Source organism: Eulemur rufifrons, chromosome 7 (assembly GCF_041146395.1).
Source record: "Eulemur rufifrons isolate Redbay chromosome 7, OSU_ERuf_1, whole genome shotgun sequence".
Taxonomy (NCBI): Eukaryota; Metazoa; Chordata; class Mammalia; order Primates; family Lemuridae; genus Eulemur; species Eulemur rufifrons.
The window spans coordinates 121,764,059-121,788,645 of NC_090989.1; the positions used below are offsets into that span (position 1 = coordinate 121,764,059).

The 24,587-nt window shown below is 52.9% G+C and overlaps 1 protein-coding gene across 1 annotated transcript in view; it reads left to right on the forward strand.

Annotated features, from left to right (window-relative positions):
* Positions 1-24,587, forward strand: part of SLCO2A1 (solute carrier organic anion transporter family member 2A1) — a 77,636-nt gene that overhangs the window by 51,880 nt on the left and 1,169 nt on the right. The window contains exons 4-13 of the mRNA XM_069473226.1: positions 6,887-7,114; positions 7,684-7,782; positions 9,663-9,799; positions 11,478-11,556; positions 12,055-12,219; positions 13,286-13,475; positions 15,166-15,331; positions 17,655-17,818; positions 21,299-21,363; positions 23,893-24,016. Coding sequence (XP_069329327.1) covers positions 6,887-7,114; positions 7,684-7,782; positions 9,663-9,799; positions 11,478-11,556; positions 12,055-12,219; positions 13,286-13,475; positions 15,166-15,331; positions 17,655-17,818; positions 21,299-21,363; positions 23,893-24,016 — 1,417 coding nt within the window. The remainder of the gene's footprint in view (positions 1-6,886; positions 7,115-7,683; positions 7,783-9,662; positions 9,800-11,477; positions 11,557-12,054; positions 12,220-13,285; positions 13,476-15,165; positions 15,332-17,654; positions 17,819-21,298; positions 21,364-23,892; positions 24,017-24,587) is intronic.

Genomic DNA, 24,587 nt, shown 5'->3' on the forward strand with positions numbered 1-24,587 from the left:
CCCAGCTCCAGATCTTTGTGCAGAGACCTCTTATTACACTCTCAACAGCCTTCCAGCCAGCCTCAGCCTGGCCACCCTGAGGGGTGGGAAGGAGCCCTGGAATGCGTGGCCTTGAGCAACCGAATGGCCAGAACTTGGTCTGCCCCAGGTCTGCACCACCTCTGTGTGGGCCACTCTAAGGAGACAGAGCTTCCTGATAAAGCCGCTTACATTTCCAAACTAGCTGAGGGGCCCAGAAATTAGAAATGAAATTCTGCGTATTTAAATTGTGGGGTGAGTCAGAGGGTTGACTCACGTGCCAGTGGGGTGGGGCTGGGGCAGCTGAAGGAGGGGAGAGGTCCCGGCCTGTTTCTAGTTAGCATTTCACAGCCCTGTGAAAACTGGCAAAGCCAGGCCTCTGGTGTCCTGTGGGAAAAAGAATGTACTCTGATGAACTTGAGCCTTCCAGAAGTCTGCCTCGGGGAAGATGAGAAACAGACTGACATCCGGCTAACGCATGGGCGCCCCTCCTTCGCCCAGACCCCTCAAGATGGAGGCAGGCAGCTGCGGGTGGGCAGGCGGCCCCAGAGGCTGTGGTGAGAAAAGGCAGGCGTTCCTCTGACCTTACCGCAGGATTTGACATGGTGGGGAGGCCGAGCCAGCAGCCTCTGCGGAGGAAGGGGGAACTTCCATAAGTTAAAGGGAGAGTAGCCGGGTCCAGGGCCTTTGCTAGAGTGCTGAGAAACGGTGAGAAGTGGCTGCTTCTTCCATCACGTGGACCCCAGCTCCTGACAAAAGCTGGGGCCCCTGCTCCAGGGAGGAGAGTGGTGGAGGGGAGTTAAGAAAGCCAAGCCCCCAGTTCTGTCTGCCAGGGGCTGTCTAATGTCAGTGTCCCTAGATCGCAGGCTGCCCATGGGATGGGCCAGATGCAAGGTCTTTTCCTCCCATTCCTCCTGCCCCTTGGGTTCACCTATCCCTGCGCTCCTAATGTCAAGAGAAGAGCCTGACGTTCTAAATTCTAGAAGACTCCACACTCACCAGAGTGAGCTGGCCAGGGCCACCTACTGCCAGGGGGCCCCAGGCTTGAGTTTTGGGGAAGGCTGCACCATCTGACTCTGACATAAACACCTGTCCCCACGCAAGGCCAGGGAGTGGCAGGTCCTGTTCACGCCCCTACCCTCCGCCTTGCCCTGCGCTTCCTGGCCGCCTTCGGGAACTTCTCTGAGGGCAGCGCCCTCTGGGGTTGCCTTTAACTGCTGTTCCCTTTTTACACGTGTCAGAGCTTGATCCGGAATGGGTTTGGCATAAGGAAAAGAGGGTTTGTTGGGAGACCTTGAATCAATTTGGAAGGCAGAATAGGCAAAGAGGAACTCAGTATATGTGGACGTAATTGGGGCCAATTGATTATTTTTTAAATACCTATTTTTAATAAAGGCAGTTTCTGACATGTAACCCGGACATTCTTAACATTGACGGTAATAAACAATCCCCAGAAAGTTTTGCCTCGGGGACACTTTACAAGGTGAAACTGCACGAGGATTTCTGTGGCATTGGTGTATACCAACGCAAGGGGCCCCGTGAACACTTGACAAGCCAGTCAACACTTCTGCAGTCTTTGATAACCATTAAAGGTCCCACAAAAAAGGATTTTGCCAGCCAAATCAGCATCAGTATTCTAATAAATGTGAATTTAGTAAAATGAGAATCAGCAAAATCAAGAACTAGCACTCATAAAAGAAACACATATTCTCTGGCGCTTTGTTTCCCCAGGGGTGTTTCCCGTGCCCCTGCCCTCCTCCAGCAGCCTGGCCTGCGCGTCCTACACACGTGCCGTCTGGCTGTGCGTCCGCCGGCCAGGCCAGCACTGCGCTTCCAGCACGCCCTGCCCCGCCAGCCACACGCCAGCAGCCGCATCTGTTCAACCACCTCGGCAGCTCAGACAGGCTCTGCTCCCTGCCCGACCTGTGGGCCTGGAAAACTGCTCTTAACCCCTCCAATGTGTCGCCGCACTGCCCCTCAGGACCGTCATCCTTCTGGGGTTTTCCCTAGGATACACTCCAGGTCCCCTCCCAGGACACACAAGCCCTCCAGGAGCGGCCAGTCCTCACCCGGGCTGTATTTGCGCACACTGAACTTCATTCCGTGCTGTGGCATGTGCCAGCCCCACCGCCGAGCCCCTCCACGTGCTGCTTCTCTCTTCCCCAGCCGCCCCCTCCCCACCCTCATCTTCTGTCTCCGCCTGTCGCTTCTTCTCAGTTCAGGCCACTTTCTCCAGAAATCATTTCCAGAACCGTCTCCCTACAGCACTGGGTTTGGTGCCTCTCTCCCTGGCACCCTGTCCTAGCTCAGCGTGTACCAGGCAATATTTTTTTAAATTGTTGTAAAACATACGTGACATAAAATTTACTATTTAACCATTTTTAAGTGTGTAGATCAGTGGCATTAAGCACATCCACATTGTTGTGCAACCGTCACCGTCATCCATCTCCAGAACGTTTTCATCTTCCCAAACTGAAAGTCCGCACCCATTAAACACTGACTTCATTCCCTTCCCCCAGCCCCTGGCAACCACCATTCTCCTTTTTGTTTCTCTGAATTTGACTACTTTAGATAACTCGTATCAATGAAATCATACAGTGTTTGTCTTTTTGTGTATGGCTTATTCCACTTAGCATGTCCTCAGAGCTCATCCATGTTGTAGCACGAGTCAGAATTCTCTTCCTCTTTAAGGCTGAATGATATTCCATTGTATATGCCACATTTTGTTTATCTGCTCATTTGTTGACGGATATTTGGTTTGTTTCAATCTTTTGACTATCATGAATAATCTTGCTGTGAATATGAGAGTACAAATATCTGTTCAAGTCTTTGTTTTCACTTACTTTGGGTAAATATTCAGAAGTGAATTACTGGATCGTATGTCAGTTCTATTTTTAATTTTTTGAGGAACCACCAGTCTGTTTCCACAGTGGTCACTCTAGTTAACATTCCCACCAGCAGTGCACAGGGGACCCAGTTTCTCCACACCGTTGCCAGCACTTGTTGTTTTCCATTTTTTTGACAGTAGCCATTTTGATGGATACGAAGGGGTATCTCCTTGTGGTTTTGATTTGAGTGAGCAATGTTGTTGCTTTTTCAGTGATCTGTGAATGGACAGCCACTGGGGCCTGGGCATGGTCCTTCAGTGGCTGAACAGAGCCGATTATTTTTTGCCTCTTTCCTAGTATTGTCATTTTCTCTCAGCCATGCTTGCGTGAACTGTGTCCTGGCCTCCCACTCCATGGCCTGTGAGACGGCACACCACAGAGGGCCTCCGTCACAGCACGAGGCATGGGCCACACACGCTGGCCAGTGACTGTACCCACAGTCTCAGGGAACTCAGATTTCATTTGTGCTTCATTTCTTTGTACAAAATGTACCTGAAATGTATCTGAATGTTTGGAAAGAAATACTCATTTGAAAACTTAGCAGCAGCCCTTCAATTTATGGACTCAGAGTATATGTTGGCCCTTTAGAAACGCATCCATTTGGTCAAAGTTGGCACAGGGAAGCTGTCAGAGAACACACATGCAGATTTGTTCAAGTGACTGCAGAGCCGCGTTGGGTCAGCCGGCCACGCTGGGTCTGGTGGGTTTGTTTAGGTGCCTGCGGCACTTCCCGGGCCGGGCAGCCAGCTCAGCCCTCATTCCTGAACATGCGCATTTGGTCTTGAGAAGAGAACAGGGCCGTGGGACCTGCGATCACTCCTTCTGAAGACCAGTGTGGCCTGTGCTGTGGAAACACCCATCCACCTGGGGCAGCCGGTGCTGAGGGCAGCCAGCGATCAGTGAGCCCAACACTCTGCCCGCCTCTCACCTGCTGCTGTGCTTGGCCCCTCCCTAGAATCCTCTGAAATCTTTCCAAGTCAAGGTTACCAACACAGGGAGCCACGGATTCAGGACTAGAACCCGGTCCCAGCCCTTCCAACATCTGTTGGCCTTGCCTGCTCACGGCCACCCAGACCTCCCCCGGGGATCTGCATGAGTCTGCCAGCACCACACCCATTTCTGGGTGTTGAACATGGGTCAGTGCTGATATAAGGATTCCTGAGTGGGGTGGTGGGAGGGCCAGACAGCCCCGGTGGTCTCTCTCTCAGCAGGAACATTTCACAGTTCTATGCTTCCAGACTAAAGTGACTCTCCTGAGAATGGGACCCAGGCAGCATTACTGAGCCACACCAACTTCCTTTAGGAGGGCATACACAGCCACCAGGCCTGTCGGTAACCTGGCAGGGTCCAACTTCTCATGCCTGGGCCTCTTTTAGGAACCATGCCTTCCAGCTCATTAATGACCCATAGGGGATCTCCCTACCCAGCCACCTTATAGTCTCTGCCCCAAGGGAAACTGAGGCTTAGAGAGATTTATAAACTTGCTTAAGATCACACAGCTACCTAGGGATAAAACTAATTTCTTGACTCCCTATACTGTGTTTATTTCATCTTATTGTCTCAGATTTTAGCAAAACTCCAGGCAACCAGCCCCTTTCCAGGACACCTCCACCTGGGAGGAAGTGAGCATAAGGTCCCAGCCACCTCTAGGGGTCAGAGAGCTCCTATGTTCGAATATGGCTAGGTGTGGAGGAATTCCCCGCAAGCCTTGCTCCTCCATCCCTGCAAAATGTGTATTCTGTCTTTTGAAAGTTGCCATCAGTCTGGACTTCAGTTTGGACTTTGAGTCAGACACATGCAGATTTGAATTCCAGCTCTGCCCCTAACCAGCCGCTTAGGAAGGCCAGTCCCCTCTGTGAGCAGGTTCCACATACATCACAGCCTGGCACAGGGCCTGGCCCTGCCAGTAAATGGAAGCTTAAAAATTCTGGTGTTGGAACTTGGGTCCCTACAGGGGAGCTATAGATCACAGAAGGCTACCGTCGCACAGGGGCGAGGGGGTGGCGGGTGGGCGGGGTGGGCCGAGGAACGCAGCCCACGCCTTGCAGGCCTGGAGGCTGGACCAGAAAGAAGGGCAATGGGGATGGGATGGAGAAGCACAAAATGGGAGAGACATTGTTAAATTTTGGATATATTTATTTATGAAAACTTTTTCAATTTAAAAACTTTGTTGCTCTATTTCAAAAGTATCCTGTGTTCATAATATAACAGAAAAATTAGGAAATACTGTGAGGCAAACAAGAAAAGATCGGCACGATCCCATCAATCCCCAAGAGAGCCACCATCTCCCAGAGGTTTCCTCTGCGTGTTCAGTTAGTCCACATAAGTTTTGTAAATTAGGGGTGATGTTCTTGTCCAAGCTACTAGTTATGTTTTGAACCTCACACGATGTTACAGCTGTCTTTCCCTGTAAATAAGGCTATATTCTCACCCTAATTCTAAGAAACTGCATATTATTGCACTATGTGTTTGGGCCACTCCATCTGAATTGTGCACTGAAAAGCAGGATAATGAGCATGGAATGGCAGGAGGAAGGTCCAAAGGGACACTGACCAAAGTCCCTGGCTGCTTGCCTGGGTGCTCCATTCCCTCCCTGCACACAGCTGGGGCCGGGTCTGGATGATCTTGACCCAGAGAGACGCCTTGGCTCCCTTTGCTTTTCCTGGGACAGGCCTCCCTGACTGACGGGGGAGCCTGCTATGCAGCAGTTGTCAAATGTGTCCTGCACAGACACCAGTGTAGCGGGCAGACAACAGTGGGGCAAGACTGGACGAGGCGTGTGTCTGGGCAGGGGGAAAGGACAGTGAGGAGGGCAGAACACCCCCCACCCCTCCAAGGCCCACCATCCAGGGTAGCTCTGAGCCCAATAGCACTGGGCAGCGTCCAGTGTGAGGAACAGATCTAGTCTATGGCGATCGGTTTTCCTCTCCGTGGGACTTAGGCCCACCTAGCTCGGGGCCATACCCTCTCTGAGAGCACCACAAATGAGAATTAAACTGAATCCCATTAGTGTTAAGTGGATAACCCCACGGAGTGAGATTGGTGATGTCAATGGTTTCCATTGACCTGAATGAGGCAGGAAAAAAAAAGTATCTCATGGAAAGGAGCCCTCAAGAACCTCCAAGGCCTTGGAGGACTGACAGCGCTGGTTGTTTAGTATGAGCCAAATTAAAAACAGAGGCATGGAAGCGGCAGCCCAGCCTGGCAAGCTCCACGGAGCCACAGTGCCCACAGGCCACATTGGGGATGTCTGGGACTCTCTCAGAAGGCCCTTGAGGTGCAGCCTGGCTCCTTCGGGTGCAGCCTCAGCTCCCAGTCTGTCATATGAGAGGTTGAACTAGAGGGTCTCAAAGTCCCTTTAGCTTCAGAAGTTCCATGATTGTTGGCAGCTGCCCAGGTATGGTAAGGCCGTGAAATGTCCTTGGCAGTAGGTCCTCCAGTGTGACTTGGCGCCGTGCTCATTAAGGAGTGAAGGCTCTGAGAGTCACGACCCAGGAGAGATGCAACCCAGGCTGGAAGTGCCCCCTTCCCTGTGGGATAGGGTGACCTCTGTCTTGCTGAAGAGGACCTGAGGGCCCAGAGCCCTGGGGCTGACAAGCCTGGGTTTTGATCCTGGATCCTCTTTTTCCGGTTGGGTAACCTCCAGAGATGAAGGTACTGTTCCCTCCATGCCCGGCTCTCCATCCACGGGGGCCCACAGAGGAGAAAGAGCGGACACCCATAAGAGGAGGCTTCCTGTCCTACCTGAGAAGGGCTGTTCCTAGAGCCCACACTCCACCTTTGTCTCACCTTTGTTTCTAGAGTCTCTCCTTCCAGCCAAACAGAGGGAGGTGGTCCTCAGGAACCGTGTCCTGTCTGCCAGCACACCCTTGACCTGGGCTGGCCCTCCCCCAAGTGGCCTGGGAGCAAGGCCAAGTTTGGAGGCCGGTTTGGAACCAGGAGGCCAGGGTGGTGGAGGTCAACGTGCGCTCTTGTTGCAGGGAACAGCAGCCTCTTGCAGGCTGAACTCTGTCAGAAGCATTGGCGGGACCTGCGCCCCAGTAAGTGCCACAGCACCACCCAGAACCCCCGGAAGGAGACCAGCAGCATGTGGGGCCTGATGGTGGTCGCCCAGCTGCTGGCTGGCATCGGGACAGTACCCATTCAGCCGTTTGGGATCTCCTACGTGGACGACTTCTCAGAGCCCAACAACTCCCCCCTGTACATCTGTGAGTCCTGTGGGGAGGGGTCAGGTCCTGATGTGGCACTTGCTGAGGCCCTGGGGGGTGGAACTGAGGTCTGATGGTCTTTGCCCACACCCCAGCAAATGAGTGCAGACGTATGGGGTCAGACAGACCCTAGTTGAATACCAGCTCTGTTACCTGGCAGCTGTGAAATCCCGGGCAGATGGCTGAACCCCAGAGCCCCAGGTTCCTCACCTGCAGAATGGGGCTAATATCATCTGTGTGCCCGGTGGCTGAGAGATGATGAGATGATGTGTGTCAGGCACTGCGTAGATCCTAAACCGAAGCAGCTACTGCTGCTGTCAGCTCCTGCTGGGCCACCAGCATCGTGTCCACAGGGAGCTTCACCCTTCAGCACACCCGCAGGCTGGCATTGCATGCCTTGGGATCTGGAGTGGTTCTGGCTTTATTTGTGGGAGATGTCATAGGTGTGGGCTTGTCAGGGCCAGGGGACAGATAGGGTGACATCTCAGGAATCCCCTTCAGTTTGGGAGCCTGGGGCTGCCAACCCCTCCAATTTCCCTCAGCCTCCTTTCCCTCGCTTCCATTCCCAGCCATCTTATTTGCCATCTCTGTATTTGGACCGGCTTTCGGGTACCTGCTGGGCTCTGTCATGCTGCAGATCTTCGTGGACTACGGCAGGGTGAACACAGGTGAGTGTGTGCGGGGACACGCATTCCCCTCCCCAGTTCCACCAGGCAGTCCCCGCCCCCATCCAATCCAATCAGGGCGGAGAATGGAGCTTCAGCTCCACGTGCCCACTGCCGCCTCCTCAGGCGCCGGCTCATCCCTGCATGGCGCAGGCAGCCGGAGCAATGCGCCTCCTCCCCTCTCCTCTCGCAGGGGGCCCGCGCCTGCGCTGTGGGAAGGAGCTGCTGCAGCCAACACACTTTCTGCCCTCAGGAGTTTTGCGGGAGGAAGCCTTGAGACCTAGGGCAGGGCCTCTAATGTCACCACACACCCGCCCATGTTGGTGGTTGCATTAAAAATATTTCTGTGGTTCTTTGAATCTAAGATGTTACTAATAGTTTTTTAAAAAAGAGATTTACTAAGAACTGTTTGAAGAAAAAAAGAAACACTCTGAAAAATATACACATGGATTGTGACTCACATCCAGAAGGGCTTAATGTCATGTTTAACTGTGTGGGCACTCGTATGGGACTGCCTGTGTCTCATGCCAGTCCCGCTTCTTACTAGCTGTGTGATCTTAGGCAAGTGACTTCATCTTTCTGTCTCTCAGTTTCCTTGTCTGTAAAATGGGACCAATGGGAGTAAAATAGAGTTGGTACAGATTAGAATAAGGCCAATATATTAAGAGGTTAGTAGGTGTGAGCTTGTAATCTTTACAAACTGGATGGACTAAGTCACCGTGTATCTGAGAATGAGAAGATACAAACATAGGTGAAAGTATTGGGTTAACCATTCAGCCAGGGAGTCAGACCCAGGTAAGGGCTTATTGCCTTTGTGACCATGTCCCACACCACCCAGCCTCCCGTGGGACAGGGAAGGTCAGCACTGTATCAGAGAGACAGGTAAAGTGTTCTGGAAGTTCAAAGGCAAAAGAAAGCACACCTGCATGAGGCAATCTGGGAGGGCTTCCTAGGGAGGTGACACCTGCTTAGAGCCATGCCAGATAGGTGGGATTTCCACAGGTAGTGACAGGAGGAAAGGCCTTCCCAGCTGGAGGAAACCAGCTAAACACAACCAAGAGGGTGGGGAGTATGGGGAGCGTGGAGGGTGGTACGTGACGTTCCCACTCAACTGAAGATGTGGCTGGAAGGCAGGACTGAGCCAGGCCCTCGGCAAGAACATACCCACCGCTGCCCGGCACACCGGTCGGCCTGCCCCTCTCACAAAGAATTGGCAAGCGTGAAATCTGACCATGCTGCCAGAGCCCCGACTCCTGTCCCCAGGGCTGTCAGACCACCATGTCATCGGTGTGGTGTCATCTGCCTGTATTTCAAATGAGAGTTGGAAAGCCAGGGGGAGTTTTCTGCCTCAGGATCAAGCCATCTTTGCTCTTGTGCTGGCACTTCCTGAGTTGGTCCCTGGCTTTTGGTTGCCCACAGAGACCAGCAACTGAGCCCCCAGCCCACCCAGATGGTGCCCAGGGATGCCTGTCATTGTTTGACTGAACCCCTCTGCCACCTTGTCCCTCCACGCCCGGGTGGTTTCTTTACACAGAGAAAGGCAGTGTCAGACTGGCAGGCGTGCGCAGGAGAGCTGCCAGGGGAAGGCTTCTCCTTGGGGGCCAGGCGGCCACGCTGTTGATTCTTCAGGCTTCTAAGGATCATGGGGCCTCCTTCTAGGGACCAATAAAGTGGGGAGGTGGTAGAGTTCAACAGCTAAGGGTGCAGGTTTGGGTACCAGGAAGACAAAGACTTGAAACTGACTGAGGGAATGTTGTCTCCACCAAGGTTCTAGCTTATGGCTTGTTTCTTCTCCATTGTGGGAAGATCAGAGAGTCTCTTTCCAGTCAGGGGAGATCATGCATTCACTCAACAAACACTTGCATCCTTTGGTTTCTCTTCAGGTGCAGTTAACCTGAGCCCGGGTGACCCCCGCTGGATTGGAGCCTGGTGGCTTGGCCTGCTCATTTCTTCAGGCCTCTTGGTTCTCACCTCTTTCCCCTTTTTTTTCTTTCCTCGGACAATGCCCAGAGGAGTGGAGGTAAGGTTCTGAGAGCCCAAAACCCTACCTATATGAGTTTAAGAAAGGGAGGTAGCAAATAAGCAGAGCTGAGATGGTACAGCAAGTTAAGCAAATTCTGGGTGAAATCAAAGTAAGTTTCAGGATGCAGCACTTCTCAGAGGCATTGAGAGGTGAGAGTGCTGGGGTCCCCTTGCCACGCTGGCATCTCAAGCATCAGGAGGGCTCCAGGAAACACAGTTTGGGAAACACTGAGTTCATCTAAATTGGGCTGAAGAGTTAGGAGCCAATAAAAGCCACGTTTATGACCACTTGAGTTTTGCACTTAATAGGCCCATCGTGTCTGAACCTGAAGGACTGGGTAGGGAGGGGATTCCCAGCACTAGAGAGTGTGAGGGTGGCTGAGATTGGAGCGTATCTTGAGCAGGGTGACGTTCCAAGCATCTTCCAGTAAGATCTGCAGGGGAAAGGAATCAGGGAAGGGTGAGAACAGAAAGCAAGGAAGATAAGCCTGGGAGGGGGCCTTGACAGTAGGCTGAGGGCCTAAAGCCTGTTCTAATCCCATGGAGTTCTGGGCTCTGCAGTGACGAGGGGGGCTACGTGGGTGGCAACACGGCAGTGGATGGGGTTGCGGGGTCTGGAAGGGATGAAGGCTGGAGACCCAAAAAGGCCAGTGCAGAGGCCTGAGCGGGAATGTAGCCATGGCTGTCAGAGGGCTGGGACAAGGACAAGGATGGCCGTTCCTGGAGAAGGCTCCTGAAGGACTCCGCAGGGAGCTGGATTGGAAGATGAGAAAGAGATAGAGTTTGTGCCTAGGTTTTGAGCCAGAAATAGAGCTTGATGTTTGGCAATGGGGTATATGAAATCGAGGCCCAGCTGTGGGAAGAGGGGCAGGGGCAGGAGGACCTTGGCTTGTCTTGGGGGAGAATTTCAGAGCTGGCAGCACATTGTGGGGGTTTGGGGTCAGCAGACCTCGGTTTGCATGCAGCTCTGCTACTTATAAACTAGCTGAGTGATCTTAGTCAGGTTCCTTTGTTCCTAAGCTTCCTCTTTAAAATACTCTAGATAATTAGAGTACCTATCTGGGAAGGAAGTTGTGAGGAATGAGACAATGCCTGCGGAACACCGGGCACGGTGCCCGGCATGGAGTAAGCGCTCAATGAATGGGAGCGTCTGTTCCTGGCCATGAGTTCCCTGGAGCATCTAACGGTGTCAGGGCCCAGGGGCCTTGCTTCTGGGAGCAGTTCAGATGGGGGGGAGCCTCAGGCTGCAGCTGGCGAGGTCGGAAGACGTAGGCAAGTTCACTGAGGCAGTATGTCCCAGAAGCCAGTGGCCCCTGGAACTGGAATCTGAGGGTGGGAGGAAGTATAGCCATGACAGATAGACAAGGGGTGGGATTCAGGAAGATACCTTTGGCATCAGTCATGGGAAAGTTAGGTATGAGATAATATGCCCACAGGTGTCGTGGGAGGCATTGGCACGGATGTGTTCTGGTTGTCAGCCAAAGCCCCAGGCTCACTGAAATGCAGGCGGTGTTTGCTTCAAGACAGCATTCTCTGGATGCCCTCCAGACACCCTGGCCTGGGGCGGCTCACCTCTGCCTGGCCCTGAGCCTCCGATACCAGAAGGTGGAGGGGCTGGGGAGGGTGGCTGCCGCGAGCCTGGGCCATTGACACTCAGCCCCTTTTGCTGCCTTCAGAGGTCTCTTGCTGTAGCGGACGAAGCAAGGTCGATGGAGGGCGACAGCTCGAGAGGCTCCCTGGTGGATTTCATTAAACGTAACTGACCGGCCCAGGGCGGGGTGGGCGGGGACCCCAGCCCCCGTAGTGCCATGTGGTAAGGGGCAGTAGGAGCAGGTGGTCTGTAGCTGGCCCATCTCCAAGGTGCGCCTGCAGCTCAGGGACCCTGGTGTCTACCGCTTTGCAGGTACCAGGAGACCCAAATTCAGGCAGGGTCAGTCCCCTACCCCTGCCCCATGGTCTGGCCCCCATGTTTTTTCCCCTCCTCCCTTCATGTGAAGTGGTGGTCATGGAGGGGGCTGTTTCCAGTGCCAGTCCTGTTTCTGACTGCCCACCACCTGATTTCTGTTGGCACATCCTCATTTCATTTAGCCCGTGGACACGTGTCGTGGGAGTCTGAGTGGCTGTGTGTCCCTAGACTGGCCACTGAACATCTCGGTGCCTCTGATTCTGCCCTGAAGAAGAGAGGGGGCGGGGCGGGGGCAACCTGGGGTGGCTGCCGCAGAGGCCTGGCCCCCAACGGTGGTCTGTTCTCAGGGTTTCCCCGCATCTTCCTGAGGCTCCTGATGAACCCTCTCTTCGTGCTGGTGGTGCTGGCCCAGTGCACCTTCTCCTCTGTCATTGCCGGCCTCTCCACATTCCTCAACAAGTTCCTGGAGAAGCAGTATGGCACCTCAGCGGCCTATGCCAACTTCCTCATCGGTGAGTCCGGAGGCCGCTGCGGGAGCTGGGCGGGGGTTAGGCGCTCCAGCCGCCCATCCAGGGTCAGGTGCAGGCCAGACAGGACGCAGACAGGAGCCGGAGGAGGGCTGCTCAAGAGAAAGAATTTTAAGGACGTTTTTCCTGGTTGACAATCTAGAATGTTCTTGGCAGATTTCTGGGACTTCTTCCAGTCAGAAATGGGTGGAGGCTGGGGGCTGCCTTCCTCCCCGTTGAGGGGCCGGATGTCTGACAGCCTCCCAAAGGCCCTGACGTCAGCAGGGGTAGCAGAGGAGAGAGGGAGGATCGGATTTGGGGTGAGACAAAATGCCTCCTGGGTTTTTCCTTCCCGTCCAGGGGCTTGAATACATTAGTTTCAGTAAGAGAGTATGTGGCCCAGTGATTGTCAACCCAGGCTGTACTTCAGGCTCCTCTGGAGAGCTTTACAAAATAGAGATGCCCAGGTCAATGCAGCCCAGAGCCCTGGTGTGGGCCGAGCATCAGTATATTCTACAGCTGAGGGTGAGAACCACCGATGTGGTTCCAAGTACCCAAGGGAATTATTGGGCCCAACCCCCAGGTGAGCTTAACCATATGGACTGGCAGGGTGGTCAGTGTGTGAGATTTTGAGGGTGACTCCTCTGCACTCTCTGTGGGGCCCTTGAGTGTGACTTTGCCCCTCTGGCCTTCAGTCTCTGGTACATCAGGGGTCATCACTCTTGTGTAGGTAACCCCATCTGGTCATAGTGAGGATGCAGGGAGGGCCCAAGTAATGAAAGGTGCTTAATAAATGCACATCCAACCCACATCCCTCAGGCTGCAAGGGCCCCACTTCTTTATTCTTTGCAACAGAGAGGGTGATCCTCTATGTCCAGATAACTCTCTAGATGTGCCTGGCAAACAGTAAGTGCTCAATTAATATCAGCTATCACAATTATAATTTATTAATAATGTATCAGATGGTCGTTCCTGAAGCCATGCTCCCTCTCGGTGGTCCGGCTCAGTGTCTGTAGCCGGCATGCACTCTCGGGCCTGTGCAGCCACACCAGCTCCTTCTCTCCATCTACAGGTGCTGTGAACCTCCCCGCTGCAGCCCTGGGGATGCTGTTCGGAGGAATCCTCATGAAGCGTTTTGTTTTCTCTCTACAAACCATTCCCCGAGTAGCTACCACCATCATCACCATCTCCATGATCCTCTGTACCCCTCTCTTCTTCATGGGATGCTCTACACCAGCTGTGGCCGAGGTCTATCCCCCCAGGTAATGGGGAGAAAGGGGTATATAGATACTTTTGGCTAAGGCCAGAGGCTTGATCTGGCTGCCATATATCTTCCCTTCGTGCCTCCTTGACTCTCCTCTGCGATTCACTTTTGCTCTGATATCTAGTTGCCATAGCATAATGATGAGTACTCTGGACTCTGATCTGATCTTTCACGTGGCAGCTTAGAAAATCAGGTCTTGAATAGCATGCTCCATTATTAGAAGAGATCACAGGGTCCTAGTGGGCCACCAGCATTCAGGGTTAGGGTTCTGTTTTTTAAGAAGCATCAAAAACTAATTCATTTGGTTTCAGGATGAATCTGTAGGGCTGTGAGCCACAGGCACCAGGAGATAAGCTATGTTTAGCATCAGCTCTGTGCTGGCTGGAATTACAGTCTCACTGAGCTGCTGAAGAAAGATGAGAGGAGATTTGAAAAGATATGGAGAGGAACAATGAAAGTGATGGCAGACTTGAAAAATTAGGGCAGGTAAGCAGGAGGACAGCTAAAGTCTAGCTATCAGTTTGCATAAAGCAACATGGGTCATGGGCTTAAGTCTGGCTTTATGTTCAGGATGAGGGGACAAGGAGCATTTTCATTTCTTTCCTGGGTACCACCTTTTAACAAGCTTTTCTTTCAGACTTTGCCTAATGAGGTTGCAACATTGGAGACAGCCTCAGTGTGTTCTCTTTCTCTTTGAGACTACCTCCTCCTGTCTTTGGCTGGTGAAGGAGAGAAGGGAGGGTGACTCAGCGTGGGGACTGACCCCTGGTGTGTGCTGCCCTTCTGCAGGCTGACCGTGGGTTGAGAGAAGCTGAGAAGCCTTTTGGGCCTTTTGATGGCTTTCCCTGGGCGTTTAGCACATGGCTTCGTCATCAGACAGACCTGGGTTCTAGTCTTGGTGCTCTGTACTAGTTGGGGGAAGTTACTTATCTAAGCTTCAGTTTTCTCATCCACAAAAGGTGAATAATTAATTGTAGACTCATTGTGATGATTGTGCATGAAAAGCTCCTGGGCACAGTGCCTGGCACATAAAAGATGGCCCATAAATGTTAAATATCATTAGCATAATTATATTAGTGGAAGATCTGGACTGTGGTTGGTCAGCCCGTCTCCCAACCCTCCCCAAAGAAGGTCATGAATGTCGGATATGGGGGATAGTGGAAACAGTAAGACCAGCCGGTGAAATCCCCTTGGTGGAAGCTCAGGGGATGGAGTGACCTGGGCAATGTCTGTGCTGACCCAGGAGACAGGCAGCAAGCTAGAGCCCAGATTGCCTCGAGGGGACTCACCACTCTCTTCAGCCTCAGCCCAGCTGGAAGAAGAGGGAGGGCACATATTGCCTGTGACTTTTCCATTGCAACTACCATTCTCTCGTCAGAGTCCTGGTTGGTTGGTTGTCCTGACTCCTGCTGTGGCAGGGGGTTTGCCAACTAGGCCTTCTCAACGGACTGATTGTTGGGTTTGGGCCCCAAGTAGCAGAAGAAACAGACAGGTGCCGTAACCACTGAACAGTGGCAAATTTATCGTTGGCTCCGCTAGGCATAATTCAGATCCCACAGTGGCGCTGGCCCAAGACAAATAGAGATGCACAGACACATTAACTGGCCAGGAACTCACACTGGCTGGAGTGCAGAGCTTTTTCTTTGGTCTCGCTTTGTTTGATTCCCCGTTTCCTTTTTTGCTGGCAGCACATCAAGTTCTATACATCTGCAGCCTCCTGCGTGCCGCAGGGACTGCTCGTGCACAGATTCTATCTTCCACCCAGTCTGCGGGGACAATGGAGTAGAGTACCTCTCCCCTTGCCATGCTGGCTGCAGCGACATCAACATGAGCTCCGTAGCCTCCAGGCAGCTGGTAAGGACAGCTGGGGTCCCAGAGGCAGGAGGAGCCCCGTGGGGTCTGGGACTGCTCCCCGGCTCCAGGATGAGCAGGGCTTCACACAGTCTCATTGCCAGCATCCTGGCCTCCTCTGGGCCACGCCCATCCTCTTTCTACCTCCCCTTCCCTAGGGACTTGACCAGATGCCGGCAGCCCAAAGTCAATTAAAGATGGGCCAATGTCCAACAAATTCACATTCTTAAGGCCTGCCAATGCTCAGAGCAGAAACAGGGCAGAGCACTCCGTCAGCCGAGGTCTTCGCGCCTCATCCTGATGGGTCCTGATGGGATATCTCCGGGTCCTGCATCCTGGCCATGTTGCAAAGCCATGTGGGCTGGCCCAGATAGAGGCAGAGGCACAGGGCCTTTGTGACATGAACCTGGAAGGTTAGAGCCAGAAGCAGTAGTCGAGAGCATTTTGTTCAACTCCCAGCTCCCATGTGGCCACATGACTGGCCTCAAGTCATGCAGCTGTTAATATTTAGGGACCGATCTGGGACTAAACCCAGGGCCCTGCCTCAGTCTCTTCACAGCCATGTATCTCCTGGCCACCAGCCTTCCACTTGGGCAGCCTACATTCTGTGTTCACTTGGCGAGGGCCTATCCATCTCTCTCTGGTCTGGCTCCAGACCTTTTAGGATCAGCCAGCAGCAAACCGACTTGACTCACTTGTTTAGTTATTCAACAAATAGTGAACATTAGGCACATCCATGGGTGCTGAGGGTATGGAAGTAAACCCATCAGACAAAGTCCCTGCTCTCATGGAGTTTGCATTCTATCAAATAAATGCACAAGAGAGTTTCAAAGAAAGTAACCCATGCCCTGTAGAGATTTAATGGGACAGAGATTGCCTGGGGCCTCCCTAAAGAGGCGACATTAGAACTGAACAAGCAAAAGAAGAAAACCCAACGAAGCCCTGGGAGCAAGCATTCCAGGTAAAGGGAATGCAAGTGCAAGTCCCAAAGGCATGCATGTACTGGTGTGCTGTAGGAGAAGAGAGAAAAGGCCAGGGTTGGCACTGAGTGGGGAGTGTCACACCCAGCCAGGCCAGGGAGCAGGCAGGGGCCAGGACCAGGTAGGTCAGGCTCAGGAACCTCTGAGCAATTGGGAAGTCTATGCAGTTACCATAAGGATGCCCTAAGGAGAGCAATGTGCCTTACTCTCATAAGTCTGCAGAGGGCATGGGCAAGCCTAGCCCCGCTCCCCAAGCCCTTCTGAGAGGACAGGGCACGGCCGCTTCCACAGCCACTGTGCGGGCAAAGGAGTGTGCCCCTCAGGCAGAGGGAGGATGAGGAACTTGGACAGGATGCTCTCTAAGTTGCCTTCCAGTTGGAGGAGTCTGTGGTGGCTTCTGTGGTTTTCTTATCTTTATTTACTTACTTCTGACTCACCTACTTCCAGAAATAATCTTGGAAAGTTTCCAAGAACAGCATAAGTACGTCAAGATAAAAATCCATTAGCATAATATCTAGAAAAAAAATGGTAAATTATAAGGAAAAAAATCTGTATTTATAAAACCCAGACTGAGGATGGTAACAGAAATATTGTATTTAACTTACTTCTGAGCTTCCTAGGAGTCAATGTAACCAAGGTGCATAGTTCCCACTGTCTGGCAGAAGGAAACACACTGGCTCATTAGTTCCAATATTGGCCCCAGAACTGTTACAATGCTTAAAGGATCATTGAGTGGGCCATCAGACGCTACAGGAAGAAAAGTAAAGACACCAGACAAGGGCACTGGCCACCAAAGTACAGCAGTATTGAGCCATACAGACTTGCAGACTCGGGACAAGGGCCTTTTTATCTGGAGTCCTTTACAGACAGAAGGAATTCCTCTCAGGCGGGGGAGCTCCCGCAAAGGCTTGACAGATGCAAAGCTCAGGGGATTTTATTGTATCCCCACTGCTTTCCTCCTATTTATACCTTCCCCTGCAACAAACACAGAACGGCAAAAGCAACCACCTACAAAACTACCACCGGAGCCCTCCCGGGCCCCTGGCTCCAAGCTGGGCTGGGCCTGCCTGGCGGTGAGAGCCAGGACACCCAGACGCGGGTGACTGCCGAGGGGCTGGCAGACAGTCTCTGCTGCCCAAACAGTGACAGAGGCGGGACCCCTGGGGCAGCCTGAAGCCCTCACCCGGTTTCCTCCTCAGCCTCATCCAGGCCTCCTGGGCACCTGGAGGAGCCAGGGGTTTAAGCCCGTGGGAGTCTCAGGAAAGGGCTGGCTCAGACGTCTGAGGCGTGTGGAGGTGAGATAGTAACATCAGATTTCCCCTTCTTCCCTCCCTTTCCTCTTCAAGACCTATTTGAACTGCAGCTGTGTGACCGGGGGATCCGCCTCAGCCAAGTCAGGATCGTGCCCCGTCCCCTGTGCCAACTTCCTGCTCCCGGCCATCTTCCTCATCTCCTTTGTGTCCCTGATAGCCTGCGTGTCCCACAACCCGCTCTACATGATGGTTCTGCGGTGAGTGGTGCCCGGGGCCGGCCTGGCTTTCCCGCATCTCCCTTTGACGCTGCGCCCCGTTGCTCCCTTCCCGTCTCTCCTCCGTTTTCTGGCCCTCAGAGTCCTTTGAACAACGACACGCAAGCTCCTTTTGGTAACACAGGAACATAATGCTAGCAGGAACAGTGCCGGGGACCCTGCCCGTGCAGGCTCTGTGCTGAGGCCCTCACTGCTCGGCTTCACACGCCCCCGTGAGCACCTCCGCCCTGCACGTGGGAGGTTAAATCTCCAGCCTAGGATGGCAGACCTGGCTAACGGCTGAGCATGCTGTGGAAATGCCTGTGGATTTGCTTATTTTTAAATCCTAAAGGAACTGAGAGGAGGGAAGAGAATTCAATTGGGTATACAAAACCAAGGCAGGAATTTTGATTGAGATCTTGGGCCCCTTCTGGTCTCTGCTCCATGAAGCCCTGACTTAATGCTGGCTTAAGCATTAAGGAACATTCCAGAGACAGAGTGAGGGCTATGGAAAAGGATGAAAATGAGAAAATTCCAGTATACTTGGATCGAGGACCAAGTCCTCAGGTCAGGAAGGGAGAGGCCTGGGGGGTGGGGGGAAGCGGAGGGGAGAGGTGTCCCATTACAGCTGGAGCTGAAGTGCCTCTGAGGTTTTTACAGGGAATGACCCTTCCTTCACCTCCTGGCTGCAAAGGAGAAAACAACATTTCAACCAAGTTCACTTAACCCACCCCCTGCCCTCCCTCCTGTCCTCACCCACGTTACAAGCAGAGAGGGAAAAACACAGGATTTGGCCTTCTGGTGCCAGAGTCAGTCCCTGGACTGCCGCACACTGAATTAGTGTCTTGGGTGTTGCTTAACCTCACTGAGCCTCAGTTCATAAATGGGGATTTATGAAATGGGGATAATGATATCAACTACAAAGTGTTGGTGTCAGGACTATATAATAAATTGCTTTATAAATATAAGGTGCTCTGCATATTGGTTAATTAATTATCACTATTAACCAAATCATAATAATAATTATTAACAGCTAGCTAGGTACCCACGACTTACTTTCCCCAGAAGGCTAGGAGATGAGGAAGGAACAGAGCAACTGCTTGTTTGGGGTCTGGGATTTTACCCTATTTACAATTTAGCTATCAAGTTAGCTAGCGAGCTTTCAAGCTACTGTTTCAAGGATGCTGGTAGAAGATATGAGACTCCTGGGTCAAAGACAAAGGACTTTATAATGGCATAAAAAGCAGCATGAACCTCATGCTCTGTCAGTTATCCTTGCCCCCCATATCCTATAGGGGTGACACAGAGAGGCCCAGGTGCATGCTTTGCAGGAACACTGAGTGTGAGAGAGCCACTGCCTATACAGTAAGCCGTGAGAAAGACCGTTCTTGCTCTAGGAGAAACTTTAACTCATGCCTCAAGGTTGCTGACTGCAACCACAACCCTGAGAAATGGCGCAGGAAAAAAGCAGTTAGGACCTTGCATTCTTAGCATACTCAGCAAGAGGGTGCAGGGGGTGCTCAGAGCCCATGACATGTTGCTTTCCCCAACGCCACTGTCACCCTATTCTCTACTGCCCCCCGAATCCTGTACAGTCCGAGTACGGACGCTTTCACCTAAGGCACCACAGTGGGCTTACCTTCTTATACCCCGGTCAGATGGCCCACGGTGGACCCTCTAGCCCTGAGATAAATCTGTGTGAGGCCATAAAGAGGAGAGGGGACAGGGTAAGGAAATCTCTCAGGGAAGTCCCTAAGCAGCAGGGGAGAGGGCCATCTTTGTCAAATCTCCTCCCAGAGGACTTCTGTCAAACCCCAAGGATGGGGAAGTCGTGGAGAACAGAGCATCATTCCAGCCACAGGGCAGGCTTCTCTGGACAATCTCTCCAAGTCTGGTCAGAGACAGGGGTGAAACCGGAGAGGAGGCCCCAAGATTCTAAAATGATTTAAAAATAAATCCCAATGGAGAAGAAGACAGAATGGAAGTGCGAAGGAGAGGCTTAACGATGACTTTGTGGGTGACCCAAGCATTATTTCTATCAGTGCTGGCCCCCGAGCAGCCGTGGGAATGCAGGCTGGGAGTGAAGCTCCGCTGAAATGTGGAACGAGAGAGATCAGAAAGCCATGACTCCGAGAGTGCAAGGGCAATATATGTCACCCCAACGTTTGTACCCCGTAACATTTTGAAATAAAAAAATAAGAAAGCCCGTATTGATTCAGGGCCACATGGGGCAGAGCCCAGAAGGGGCCCAAGATCTCAATGAAAAGCCAAATTGGGGTGTCCAAGTCCCATTTAGTTGAGAATCTAGGGAAGTGTGCCCAGGGTAAGGCCCAAGACAAGGCAGGCATCTATGATGGAGGGGTCTGTAGGCATAGAGGGAGTAGCCATCAGATCGGGATTCGAGGCACTTTCCCTTGGGGGGATCCCAGTGGGTGCCCCTTTCCCTGCCTACACTCCAGTGAGTGTTTCCCCCACTGGGCATCCCTCAGCGGGGCTGGAAGAAGGTCCCTTTCCATTTGCTAACAGAACTGCGGTGATGGGGCTGAAACGAACCATGTGGAGGTCGGGGGATTACCTCTGGGCTCCCTTCCTCGCTGTCCCTTCGGCCCTGAAGGCTTTTCCCAAGCACCACTGAGAGTGTGTATGCTCAGAGCACAGAGACACTCGGAGTCAGGTCACTCGTCGAGTGCCTCTGCGGGCCAGATGCCCTCTCTGAGCCTGCGTCCTCAGCCAAACACATTTTCCCCTCTTGAAGGAAGAAGGGCAGAGGCAGGAATGGCTATGTATTTGCAGGGTCTGGTGCAAATGAAAATGTAAAGCCCCTGGCTCAAAAATTAAGAATTTCAAGACAGCCACAGCAGAGCACTAAGCCAAATGTGGGGCCTTTCTGAGGATAGAATTCTGTGCAGCTGCGCAGTATACACACCCACAGAGCTGGCCCGGAGTAGGGAATTCTTTTAGTTGTGCACAGAAGCCTGCAGCCCAGGGGCCCTAGGTACACTCTGCACCAAGGCTGCCTTTTACTGGGCTCAGACACCCTATGGGAGTTGTTCAGACCTGCTGCCGTCAACACACCCACCAGCATCCTTCACTCTGCTCCCAGCCTCTTCCGCCCTCTGGCTCTTGAAGGGGGCACTGGGAAGCCCTGAAAACCACATAGACCAGGGGTTCTCAAGTGTGAGTGTGCATCAGAATCTCCTGCAGGGCTTATTAAGACAGGTCTCTGGGCCCACCCCCAGGGTTTCTGACTCAGTAGGTCTTGGCTGGGGTCTGAGAATCTGCATTTCTAACAAGTTCCCAGAGCACACTGATGATCCAGGGAACATGCTGTGAGAACCACCGACACAAACAACGGGGCCTTCAGCCCAGGTGAATCGGGCCATGTAGGGCAGGTTCTGACCCGCTCTGAGGCTGGCCGCCCCTGACTGAGGGATAGTACAGCCCTGAATCCTCCCACCGCTGATTCCCTGTCTTCCTTTTCAGTGTAGTGAACCAGGAAGAAAAGTCATTTGCCATCGGGGTACAGTTCTTGCTGATGCGCTTGCTGGGTAAGTGTCTACGATCTCCTTCCCAAGAAGTGGCCCCACGCTGTGGGGTGCAGGGCAGGGAAGGGGGAAGATGGCATCTGCATGGTAAAGAGAAGCTGTACAAAATCAATGGCAGATGCCAAAACCCCATGGGGCGGTTTCCCTGATTGCTTGAGGTTAGGAAAGACTCCCTCTATGGCATTAATTCCAAACTAGTTTATGTAAGAAAAATGAAAAATGGACACAACTGAAAATAGCTAATACAGAGTTAAAAACAGGTATTTTAAGATCTTTCTCCAAGAACTTGTGGTAGGAACAAAACCTTGCATTCCTACCCTAGCCAGAATAGAAGCTGAGCCCAGCCTTGGCTTCCTTCCCATTTTACAAAATTCACTCCTCCTACTGCTGTTCAACAAAAGTTTCTTCTGTGCGGGCCCTCTACGGCCAACCTTGCCTGCTCTCAAACAGCACAGAGCCCACCAGAGGAATGGAGCTGTGCACAAGTGACCGGATCAACAGTGCCCCACGGGGACACTGGCTCTCCCTGGGTGGGGCCATTGCAGGCCCTTCCCAGGACAGCTCATGCTGGGCTGTCCCTTCTTGATACACCCATGTACTAGATTTAACACCAGGCATTAATATGGAGAGCCTTGCAATGACAGGCAAACAGAAGTAAAGGGACTGAATGCAACTGAGGATGTATTTATTAAGGATCTAGTAGGTACAAACTGCAGAGGGGATTATGGACATCCCAGAGAGAGGGACTCCAGTTCCCAGAAGGTGCACGTTCCAACATTACCTCTGAAATCCTGTAGAGCCCACTGTGCGTCATTACCCAGGAGGCCAGGCCCACACCTCTCCCTGCAGTGGCTTCCATTTCATTCTAGGGTGTGCGGGTGATGTCCCCCCTGAGGCTGGCTGAATGGGAACCCTTGCAGGGCCCAATCCAACCCCAGGTTGGGTGAGGTGTCTGGATCATGAGGAATGAACCAGCTTTTTCAACCGGATTTCTTGGCCTTAGGCCACTTACTCCTCTATCACTGCTGAACCCCTTCGAGCTCCTTCAGACCTGCTCCTCTGGCCTGCATTATAAATGCCAAGGACTCAGGGCAGTGGGCTCTACCTGTCCTCCTGGCTGAGGCTAGGAAAGACCGTTGTCATCATAGCTCCTCGTTTTCATGTATAACTTATTCATAACTTGCTCGAAAACCTCCCCTGGCAAGGAAACCTTGCATTCCTCCCGGCCCAGCCAGCAGCTGGGATATGCTCTGAAGAGCCCTGCCCTGCTTCCTCCAGCAACCTTGAATATGACCTTGAAAATAACTCTGCCACTCTTCAAAGCACTTGCTGCTTTTGTTTTTCCATTTGAGCTCAGATAACTCAATGTGGGGCCACAGTTAGAAAACCCAGGCCAGGAGGGATTCCATTTATCAACCAAGAATGCAACTCCACCCTCGGGTAGAAAGAAGGACTTCCTACTCATAAACTCCAACAGATTTAAAATTATCCATCGGGATTTGGTTGAAAACTTTTCTGGATTTCATTTCTACTTAGGAAGGTCTCCTGGGAGGTCGGGCCATCTGGCCAGTTTCCAGTTCACCTGGAGACTTGGGAGTGAGCAGAGTCTGAGTAGAGAGGTTGTTTCTGGAAGTTTCCTGCTTATGGGTGGGGACACATGCAGACTATCGTCTCTTTCCTCTGAAAGCAGCATCTCACAGGGCTCTGAACAAAGTCTGGGAGGCTGTTCTCAACACTGTGGTTCTGAGAATGATATGGCCCAGCCTGGGTATAAATCCTGGACAAGCCCCTTCCCAGTCCAGTGACTGTCTAGAACTGCCTAGAACTGTGGCTAATGATACAGGGCAGGGGATGTCCAGAATATTTAATACCAGGAAAGCATAGCCCCTGCTGGACCAGGTCTTACCACTCAGCTTCTGGGAAGTTCAAGGGGCTGGGGGCAGAAGCTCTGAGCAGCCAGGATGTTGAGAGGTCTTCAGGGGTGTTGCCTGACCCAATAGGGCAGCTTGGTGTAGTGGAAGCACATGAGATTAGGCCAGGGTTCAAGTCCAGCCCTGACCCCTCTTGGCTGTGTAACAGTGAGCTAGCCAAGCTCCCCATCCTTCTCACTAAAGTGACGGCACCCACACCTCTGGGCCAGTGTGAGAACTTGAGAAGTCGATGCTCTCGAGAGCCTCCTGCCACAGGGTGGAGGTCACTCTCTCTCCACTCGGGGCCAGTCTCAGGCATGAGAATTGTGTTGGATGCCTGTGCTGGCATTAGGGTGACCTTGTGACTCATTTTGCCTTGAAAGAATGGCCCAGGTCCCTTTTCTCTTCTAAGCCTTCTGGTGAAAGAGAAATTCAGGCTTCACTGAAAGCTATTCTGCTTTCCAAAGTCACTGTGATGCCCAAGGGTGGGGCAGAGCCATTCTCATACATGTGAACCATGCCAGGGCGCTGGGGGGGGGGGGGGCTCCACTCCCCACCCTGCCTGCACCTCAGCCTTCAGCTCCGTGTGACCCAGGCTCTCTGCACTCTTCCCCCCTGCCAGCCTGGCTGCCGGCTCCAGCCCTCTACGGCCTCACCATCGACTACTCCTGCATCCGGTGGAACTCGCAGTGCTCTGGGAGGAGAGGGGCCTGCGCCTACTATGACAACGACGCCCTCCGGGACAGGTGGGGGAGCAGCGCACACATGAGTCAAGGAGGCCAGGCCCCAGGCCTGGGCAAAGGGCTGCCCAGTGGCTACTGGGACAGGCAGCAGCAGAAAGAAGGGACGGAGATGGCTGGAGTCTGAGGGAGAGGCCGTGGCCGTGGGACAACCCCAGGCCAGCCTCCCGCTGCTCAGTGAGAGGGGCCCCCGTCTGGCAGGGCTCTGTGGGCAGGGGGCCCAACTTGTCTCAGTGGGCCAAGCCCAGCTGCAGTACCGTTGATTTCTGTACCCCTTCCAGCCACCTCCCCTCCTGCCATCATCACATGGCCCAGAAGCCATGGGAAAGTGGGCTTGAGAGGCTGGGGGGCTGGGGATGGTGTGGGAGTGGCAAAGAAGGCCAGGAGAGGGATGGACTGAGAGGACAGCAAAAAGATGTCCCTCTCCTGCTGGCTCTGCTCAGAGGATGGGGCTGGGGCAGCTGTTTCATCTTTGGCCCTCTGGGGGAGCCAGCGGAGGGATGACAAGCACTGGATTAGGAGTCCTATGCCTACTCCCGGCCTGCGTTTGGGTGAAAGGAATGAGGAAGGTGACCCC